This window comes from Tenrec ecaudatus, chromosome 10, assembly GCF_050624435.1.
Source record: "Tenrec ecaudatus isolate mTenEca1 chromosome 10, mTenEca1.hap1, whole genome shotgun sequence".
NCBI classification, from domain to species: Eukaryota; Metazoa; Chordata; class Mammalia; order Afrosoricida; family Tenrecidae; genus Tenrec; species Tenrec ecaudatus.
The window spans coordinates 111,643,228-111,653,467 of record NC_134539.1 but is presented as its reverse complement, the minus strand read 5'-3'; the positions used below and the strand labels follow the sequence as shown (position 1 = coordinate 111,653,467).

The 10,240-nt window shown below is 50.8% G+C and overlaps 1 protein-coding gene across 1 annotated transcript in view; it reads left to right on the top strand.

Annotated features, from left to right (window-relative positions):
• Window positions 1-7,068: 7,068 nt before the first annotated feature.
• Window positions 7,069-10,240, top strand: part of CPD (carboxypeptidase D) — a 75,605-nt gene continuing 72,433 nt past the window's right edge. The window contains exon 1 of the mRNA XM_075561260.1: window positions 7,069-7,879. Coding sequence (XP_075417375.1) covers window positions 7,143-7,879 — 737 coding nt within the window. The 5' untranslated portion in view covers window positions 7,069-7,142. The remainder of the gene's footprint in view (window positions 7,880-10,240) is intronic.

Sequence of the window (10,240 nt, the reverse complement as noted above, 5' to 3'; positions counted from 1 at the left end):
AGCTTTGTCCGTGGGGCCAAGTTTAGGCTGTGTGACCATGTCCTGGCTATAAGGGAGGCTGGGAAAGCAAGCACCTGGTATTTTCAGCCTGTCTGGAATGTCGTCCTGGTGGTGGTGTGGGTTAAACCTTGCCTGTTAACCTCAAGGTCATCAGTTCAAAGCCACTAGCTCCTCTTCCAGAGACACATGAGGCTTTCTTTACTCCAGTAAAGATTTATAGTCTCAGAAACTCACAGAGGCAATTGGACCCTGTTCTATAGGATCACTATGAGTTGGAATCCACGGGATGACATTGAGGTTTTTTGGGGAGTGGGGAAAGGACCTCGCCTTCTTTCAAGACTCCTAAGGTGGAAAGTTCCCCAAACAAAAAGAAGTTCAGGTGCTAGACAGGCAAACCTCAGGACAAATGTTCAATACAGATTGGGAGGTTTAGTGAAGCCAAGTCTATGATGAACATCTTGTGTACCCGATAGCACCCTGTGTGTGCAAGTTTGTGCACTTTGTAGATACTGCTGCTTATTTAACTAGGATGCAGCACTTCCTCTTCCTTCTCTCCCCCCCACCCCCCCTTTCTCCCAGCTCTATTCTCACCCCAGGGCAGGGTACATAATGTGTGCCTCCTAAACGTTTGTTGAGTGAATAAAAAGTTTTGCTGCTTTCACCTGAATGATGAGGCAGGTTAGCATTTCCTTGCAGTCTCCTGGGCTAAGCTTCCTCACATTCCCTGGCCAAAGGCCCTGACTTCCATTTAGGAGTTCCTGTAGTCCCTGGGAATCTGATTTCACTCCTGGCCTTAGCATTGGCAGCCAGGTTAAACCAATCAGCACAGTCCATCCCCCTGGCAATAGTCATTGGTTCAGGGTCATACATGTGACCTGAGATGATCCAATCAGAGTGCAGCTCAGCAGTTGTGCCAGCACCTCTGCTTTCCGCAGTGTGAATAAGCAAGCACGTGGCTTTGTAGCGCCTTCCAAGCCTCCGAGGGCTATCAGGTTTCGAAGAAAGTCAATACTGTCAAAGGGACGGTCAAGAGACAAAAACAAAATCCTCGCTAGCCACTTAGCCATAGGATGAGGCCATGTCTGACTTTCTGTTGGACATCTCAGTTGGATGAGCCAACACAGTCTTTTTATTACTCAACCTAGAATGAGTCAGGGTTTCTGATTTGCACAACAGCAAACATTGGATACCTACTTCCTGCCCTCTGTCATGTGAGACTAGAATCTGGTGCTGACCACTAACTAGTGAGTCTTTGGAAAGCAGGTCAAAGTCATTGTTCTGGCCTCATGGCTGCCACAGTCTGCTTATACCATAGAACAGACCTACCTAACCAGGGAAAATTCAAAAAGAGATTTCACTAAATGTGGTTCATTACTCTTCCCCCTGGTAAGATGAAAGCTCTAAGGCGATAAAGGTCAACCCTATTTTAAACAGAAAAAAAAAAAAAGACATTTAACCCTGTAAGCAGTAAATGAAAAAGTCAAAGTCACTGCCATCGAGTCGATGCCAATTCTTAGTTGCCCTACAAAGCAGAATAGAACTGCCCTTGTGCGTTTCTAAGACTAATTCCTAATGAGAGTAGAAAGCCTGCTCTTGCTCCTGTGGATTGGCTGGTAGTTTACGAACTGCTGACCTTGTGTCTAGTAGCCAAACGCATAACCACTACCCCACTACCAGGGCTCCTTCTACCCAGTAAGTAGCATGGAATTACATGCTCTAACTTCTCTAGAGTTCTGGTGTAGGTGGTGTAGTGTTTACATGATGGGGCTAACACCAAGGTCCAAAGTTCAAAACCATCAGCCTCTGTGAGAGAATGATGAGGGTCTCTGCTCCCATAAAGAGTTACAGTCTTGGAAATTCACAGGGACAGTTCTATCCTGTCTTACAGGATCACTATGAGTCCGCGGCTACTCAATGGCAGTAGGTTTTTAGTTTGGGAGTTCTCTAGAACTACAGCCTGAGATAAAGATGCTTATGGGCATGATTTAAGGAAGGGCCTTTCAGAAAAGCCAATAAGGAATTAAGGGACGCAGGACGGGAAGAACTTGAGCAAGGGTGTATAAGGGCAGAGTGGATTGTGCCTAGGGCTGCTATCTGCAAGAACAGCAGTTCAAAAACACCAGCAGCTCCTCGGGAGAAGATGAGGCTTTCTATTCCCATAAAGAGTTACAGTCTCAGCAATCCATGGGGACAATTCTACCTGTTCTATAAGGTCACTATGAGTCAGAATTGACTTGATGGCAATGAGTTTGGCTTGAGGGTTTGGTAGTTTCAAGAGGGTTTGATAGTTTCAAATCTTAACTCTACCTGATTCAATTTGTTCAATTCAGGCCCAAGGGGGGCCTGGCTGTAAAACCCTACACCTGTCAACCATTGGTTATAGGATGTGGGGGTGGGGAGGTAGGGGGTGCGTGTGCGTGTTCGCGAGAGCGCGTACAGAGTGTGAAATTTCCCAGATATTTCCTGAGCAAAGCAGCTAGTCAAGGGTCATCTTCTGAAGAAAAGGGCAGGTGTAAGCGTCCACTAGACTAGAGGATGGGCAGCTTGACCTGGTGGTGAGGATTTGATCAGGAACTGACAGCAGCTGCAAGAATTCCCTGGAGAATTCCCTTAATTTGCCCATTGTGAGGCTTCCTTCCTCGAAGAGAAATCCTCTGCTGGGATTAACTCATTTTTGTTTCTGTTCTGTGCTTCAGGGAACATATCCGCAAATTTATGAAAGTTCCAATTAGATGCTACTTCTGGTTTTGATCCTTGCCTTTTACAGATCACTTTCCTATCTTCTATATCCTTTAATTTTTCTTTAATACAATCCTATGGTCCTCAATTCATCTCCAATGACTTCCTCTAAGACACTTCCTCACAGGCACGGAGCACAGCCTCCCCAGACCCCCTGGCACTGAGTGGACTCCGAGGCACTGAAACCCTGTCTAGCGGTTCTGAGGCTGTGAATCTTTACTGGAGCAGACAGCCTCATCTTTCTCCCACTGAGCACCTGGTGGATTTGAACCGCTGTCCCGGAGGTCAGCCGTCTAACAACTTACTGTCCAGCACTCATCATGCACACTGAAATGGAGGTTCTCACTGATCCAATTGCTCCTCTCCCCTTGGATTGGTCCTTTCTCTCAGCGGCTTCCAGTCCCCTCAGGCTGCGGTTGGGTTTCCAAAACCTAAGTCTTTGGATTCTCACCTACCTTTCTTTCTTTTTGATACTTTTATTGGAAACTCTTACATCTCCCATCACAATCCATACATTCATCCATTGTGTCAAGCACATTTGTACATATGCTGCCATCATTTTCAAAGCATTTTCTTTCTACGTGAGCCCTTGGTGTCAGCTCTGTATTTCCCCCCCTCTTGCCCCACCCGCCCTCCCTCATGAACCCTTAATAGATCATAAATATTATTTTCATATCTTACATCATCCTCTGACACCCTTTACGCACTTTTCTGTTGTTAGTCCCCCCTGGGAGGAGTTTATTTGTTGATCCTTGTGATCAATTCCCCCTTTCTCCTCCCCACCTTCCCCTTCTCATTGTTGGCTCTGAAAGGTTTATCTGTCCTGGATTCCCTGTGTTCTCAGCATACCTTTCATTAAAAATACTCCTGTATCCTAACCTGTTAGCTTTCAGGTGTAAATGGCCGATCCCTATTATCCTCCCTTCCCCCCCCCCCCCAAGGAAAACTATTAGTGCTCTCCCTCCCTCACTCCAGCTCATCTGAGTAAATGATTGTGTGGTTTCTTTCTTACCTGGGTTTGCGACCTGGATCTGTGGTGTGCCTCGGTCTCTTCATGTTGAGCGTGGGGATAGCACCTGCCTCATAGGATGACTGAGGAGTAAACCATGAGTCGACTGATAGAAAGGGCTGGGTACCATGCCTGTAATGGAGCTCAGGCCCAGAAAGTGTTGTGCCCATTTTCTGTCTCCCTCACTGGCATCTAGCCCCCTGGAGGGGAGAGGTCTCCCACATGCATTAGCCAACCCCGTGCATTCAGCACAGGCACTTTCCCTGGTGTGGGGCTTCAGCGACATGTGCTGAATTGAATTTGCGAATCAGTGGGTGTTTGTGCCAGACAAGGAGGCATTTACAATTCAGGTTCCAATTACCTGTGCATCCTCTGAAGGGAAATGACCGTTGCTGACGTCATTCAATAGCTTCTGTTTGCTTTTTTAAAAAAAATACAGGTGACTGAGGATCTGCTTCTGTGAAGCAGGAAGTCTTTACCTTCAAGGCAAGTCCCCTTATTTCTGAGGTCAAGATTTTCCTTGGGAGGTGGAAGTGGGGAGAGGGGAGGAAACTGACACCTCTCCTAAGGTTCAAGACTTCCTGGCACAGCTAGAGGTATTTAAGACACAAAGCCAGCCCTTTGTTTCCCCTCCACTGAGCAGGGACTGTTGGATTTCACTTCTAACACGTCTGACACAAAGGACCTATCAGGAAGGAGGTGCTAGACCAGAAAGAGCCTGAAGGTGCTAGACCTCAAACCACACCACAGAAGGCCTGGTAGGGCGGTGCCTCAAGTTACTTTATTCCCCTGCCCTTGCTATAGTTTACCTTTCAAGCCTGCCTCACTGGTTGAGGCTGAGGGTGCAGGAAGAGTCCCCCCAAAAGTATCAAAAGGGCAGAAAAGATCTTTGATTCGAAGTGAACCTGGCCCCTGGGAGTTTTCTGGTTTGGATTACTATAAAGTTCATGATGTAATGATAAGCACTGGCAGGTGGGGAGTAGTTTTGGGGGAGAGAGAGAGAGAGAGAGAGAGAGAGAGAGAGAGAGAGAGAGAGAGAGAGAGAGAGATTGATTTCTGAAGGACCACAGCTGCTATGTGTCATATAGAGTATGGGCTGGCAATGTGGGGCATAAAGGCGCGACAGCAGTCATAGAACAAGAGGGATTGTGCCTGGTGCCCTGGCAGAGCAGTGAACTCATCACCTGCCTGTGCTTCGACCTGTCCTACATTCTGGGAAAGGAGCCCTGGTGGTACCAGCAGTTTGAACCCACCAGCCACTGGGCGGGGGTGGGGGTTGGGTGGGGATGGGGACAGGGACGAGGATGTAAAGCGTGACAGCCTTGGAATCCCTAGGGAGCAGTTCTACTCTGCCCTTCAGAGTAGCTATGAATCAGAATTGTCTCAATGTCCGTGGGAGGATAACAGTGTAACTGGTAATGTTAACCAAAATGTTAGGACCTTCAAGTCCACCCAGAAGTACCTTGGAAGAAAGGCTTGGCGATCTACTTGCATAGAAAACCCGACAGAGCACAGTTCTACTCTGACATGCAGGGGCCGGGCAGGTTGGGCAGCAACGGGTCTTACCCCTCAGGGCCTCCTGCAACGGACTTACATTGTAATGTGTTCTCTGGCTCTGTTACCAGATCCGATGTATTTTCCCTCTGGAATCTATTTCCTTCTATCGGCATTGCCCAAGTTCAGGATCTGTCCTGTGTTCTGGGAGCATATTCTCATATGTGACTCCGTTCTAAGTCTGTGATCTTGCATTCTCTCCTAATTGGGAGGGATTTTCTTTTTTTTTTTAAACTAGCTTAAAATCCACCAGCGGTTCCTCGTACCCTTCTGACTCACGTATGAAAGCCTGTTTGAGCCCTAGAAGGACTTTTCTGACGTGTGTCCCAGCATGTTGCCTCCACACCTGTGAATCTTCCCAGAACAAGCAGTAGCTGCTCCCAAGCCCTCTCTATTTGCTCCTTCCTCTACCCAGAGTCCCTCTCTTTTCCCCTAGTCTTTCTACCATCTCCTCCTCTTCCTCGGGCTAAATAAGGTTTCTGCCACCTGGGCTCCCATACTTCATCTATTGTAGCATTTCTCACCAGCTGCACTTGTCCTTAGGCGTCCTAATGGTGCGGTGGTTAACGGGCTGGCGGGGTAGTTCACCTCTGCCCTAGTCAGTTTGAGTTGGGGTCCACTCAATGGCAAGGGGAACGTCAAATCTTTAACGAGGCAGAACGTTTAACTGCTTCCCAGCTTCGTTCCAGGTCGCGCAGCATATGGTAGTTGCTGAACAAACAATCGCTAAATTGATCAATGAACTAACTGTTTGCTGGTCCCATTTGGCTTTGATCACAGTTTGGGGAAGGGGCCTGGACATGGGAGTGGGGGGGGGGCGGTTCTGACAGAAGAAAATACAACAGCCATTAAAATGGTGTTTGATGGAGCGAAATTCATTCTTGAGAATTGGATTGTGAGGTTTGGGGCTTCATGGAACTGAGTAACTAAAACGAACTTTCAAGATCACTTTAAGTCCCCGCCCCCTCGAGTTGATCAAACTCTGCTTGCCAGTTTCCACATTGAACGCAGGCATCAAGACTCGCCAAGTCCGAGGTGTGTCCCGTCTGCTGTTTGAAAAGAAAGAGAGAAGAGAAATTGGTCATCCATGGCCGCAGTCAAACACATAACACAAACTCAGAAGAGGTGTGAGAGGCGAGCAGGTGCACTGACATTCAAGAACTATTCACACAGACTTCCGTTCAACATAAAGGAGAAAGGACACAGGCGTGTGAGGTGGGGAGCCCTCCGCCACTCCGAGGGTCTCACCCTCTTCTACCACGTGCCGGGCTGGGGGCTCAAGCAGAGGAAGGGCGCTTTCCAGGGAAGGGTGAACAGGCGATCGGAACGAAAAGCCCTTTGGCTCCTGGGATTGAGATTCTTCCGAACCCCGATGTTTGTCAGCCCTGTGATTCGTTAGAATCTTCTGGGTCTTCCCCTTCTACCAGCGTAAAAGCGCAGCCGGGGATTGCCGCAACAAAGAAGGGAAGAGAGGTCATAGGAGCAGGGGCAGCAAAGGAGGTGACGACTTGGGAGAGACGCCCTCCAGAGGCTGACGGAGCAGAGGAGAAGCGGAGCCAACAGAAGAGGAAACCGGACGCGGGGGCGAGCGCGAGCCGCAGCTCCGCGGGACAAGAGAGCGAGCCACCTCGTCCGGGACAGTCCGGAGGCCCGCCCAGCGGGAATCGGCGGCTTTAAGGGAAGCCCCGCCCCCAACGTGACGCGCAGCACGCCCTCCGGTGATTGGCCGCGGCCGGAGGGCGGGATGGGGTTGCTAGGCGCGGAAGGGATCCGGCTGGCCGCGGCCGCCCGGAGCGCGGAGCCCCGGGAGCGGAGCCGTGATTAGCGGCGCGGCTGGAAGATGGCGAGCGGCTGGGACTCGCGGCCGCCTCGGCGGCCGGGGCGCCGCCCGCTGCTGCTGTGCCCGCTGCTGCTGCTGCTGCTGCTGCGGGGCCGGGCCCGGGCGGCGCACATCAAGAAGGCGGAGGCCACGACGACGAGCGCGAGCGCCCAGGCGGCCGAGGGCCAGTTCGACCGCTACTACCACGAAGAGGAGCTGAGCTCGGTGCTGCGGGAGGTGGCCGCGCGGGCCCCGGGCCTGGCTCGCCTTTTCAGCATCGGCCGCTCGGTGGAGGGCCGGCCGCTGTGGGTGCTGCGCCTCACGGCCGGCCTGGAGCCGCCGCCGCCCCCTGAGGGCGACGCGGGGCCCGAGGCGGCGGGGCCGCTGCTGCCCGGCCGCCCGCAGGTGAAGCTCGTGGGCAACATGCACGGCGACGAGACCGTGTCGCGCCAGGTGCTGATCTACCTGGCCCGCGAGCTGGTGGCCGGCTACCAGCGGGGTGACCCGCGCCTGGTGCGGCTGCTCAACACCACCGACGTGTACGTGATGCCCAGCCTCAACCCCGACGGCTTCGAGCGCGCCCACGAAGGGGACTGCGGCTTCGGGGACGACGACCCGCCGGGGCCCACGGGCCGCGACAACAGCCGCGGCCGCGACCTCAACCGCAGCTTCCCGGACCAGTTCGGCACCGGCGAGCCCCCGGCCCTGGACGACGTGCCCGAGGTGCGCGCCCTCATCAACTGGATCCGCAGGAACAAGTGAGTGTCGCCGCCATGCCCCGCCCCGTCGGCGCTCACACAATGCGCGCTGTCCCGGTCCCCGGAACAGGGACTGGACTCGGGCCACCGACTCTCCCGCCCGCTGATGGGCAGCGCAGCTCTGCCCCCAGGCTGTCATGCTTCCAGGGGACGCGGAGCCAGCTCCCTCTGGCTGGAGTGGTGACAGTCCCTCCCAGAGTTCTGGTCCCTGTTCTCAGAGGACCACAGAATCCGAAAGAGGATGGATGAAACAGCATTAAATAATAACCCCTGCGGGCGCCCCTGGTCTGTAGATGAGACGCACACACTGCCTGTTATCTTCTAAGAAAGAGTGTGATCTCACTTTATGCCAGCCACAGTCTGATGAGATAAACGCCCTAAGTGTCTTGTTTTGGAAGTGGAGAAATTTGAGGGTCAGATAGGTCCACTCACTCACTTAGTAAACGGTGTTGTTGGGACTTTGGCTTGAGTCCTGCCTAGTGCTTTTCACAGCCCACGGGAGAGACTGGAACTGAGCAATGGGCATTGGCATCCCCACGGTCTTCCTCTTGGACATTTGACAGGGAGTGACTCCACTCCGGTCCCGACCACAGATTCAGCCAAGGACTGATGGCTGAGGCTGGTGAACATGCCCAGACCTGGACTCCGCATCTGTGAGCAGCTTGATTTTAGACTCGGAGGAAGGTGGCTGATGGCATATGTGTACCTTCATAAAATACAAAGGGCCGGCTGGCTTATTGTTATGCTCAAAACGCTACTTAAAGGCTACTTAGTAGGTTATGGGGTTTAAAATTTTAACCAGTAGACACACAGTGTCATGGTACGAGTTGGGCTACTAACAGCAAGGTCAGCACAGTTCAAAGCCCCTCAGGAGAAAGATGGAGCTTTCTACTCACTGTGAGTCAGAATGGACTCCATGGCAGTGACTTTGAGGGGGTTTTGTTTGTTTTGTTGTGTGAGGTGCATGAGGACCTCAGGAGATTGGTGTGGAATCAGATAATAATTACATATGAGGTGTGTTTATATACCTCATTATACATAGTGGAGATTGTGCCCAGTAGGCAGAAGTGTGTGGGCCTCGCTAACCGGGCTGTCATCTTTACAGGAGCAGAAAGTCTTGTCTTTCTCCCCAGGAGCAGCTAGTGGGTTTGAAATATTGACTTTACCATTACAAGGCCACGAGATAACCCACTACGCTACCAGGGCTCCTCGAGTCTTGAGAGAAGGGTGGGATCGTTTGCAGAAAAAGTGTCCTGCCGATGGAATGGCATCTGAGGTGAGCCTTCACCTCCTCCCTTTTCAAGCATCAGCTCTGCCAGCATATCCCCACGTGTGCCTGCTTAGAAGGCTTGTGAAGAAACTAGAGTGAGTCTGTCTTGATTTGAGGATTTCTGAGTCAAAAGTAAGATGAAGGTAGTAATGAGCAAAAAAATTTCTCTCTGAGAGTTGGAATCATTTCTTCTTTGAGATTTCAGCTCTAATTAAATAGCAGATCAAGAAACATCGTGGGTATGTATTTTGACTGTTCCAGATTTTTAATTCCACGTATTCTTCCTGGAAGACTTCTTTTCTTTGAAAGACTACCCCATCAGGACCTCTGAACATCTGCGTAAGACATAGTATCTTATGACATAGCGTCTTAAGTCAGAAGGGAGGATGGCCAGAGCTTTTTGGAGATGACACATCAAGTGAACTGCTTGCATTGCTTGTGTGATGATTTAAATACTCTTTCATGACTCTTGAGAGATGTAAATGTAATGACTAGATTTTTCTCCCCAGTATGATGTTTTGTGACCAAAAATCAAAGTGCGCTTCTCCCTCAGGGCAAGTCACCTTGAGGCTATACGGAAAGTCTTCCATTGACAGTCTGGACCCCAAAATTAGTGTTTCATATCACCAGTAGGTAACAATAACAGGTTATGGCCTGGGCTGATTAGCTCAGAGATGGGAGCTCGTGTGGTTGCTGAAAGCTCAGATGTCTCAGTGGTGTCACATGGTGCTATTCCCCTCACCAGGAAAAGGGCTGTTGAGTTGGTTCCGACACGTAGTAGCCCTAAAAGACACAGTAGACTCGCTCTGTACAATCGGAGGCTGTACTTTTATAGTAGCAGGCTTCCTCCTCTTCAACATAGCTGATGGCGGGTTCAAACCAATGACCTTTCGGTTAGCAGCCCAATGCATAACCCAGGGTGCCACCAGGGCTCCTTTCTGTGGCTGTGCGCTTCCCTCAGTTTCCCCAACCATTTTTTCAAACATATTGCTCTAACCAAAAAGATAAATGTAGTTGGTTATTCTATAGGGTTTAAAGTACATCTATCCATCATCAGGCTTAAAAAACTAATTTGAAAATACTCCTTGTTT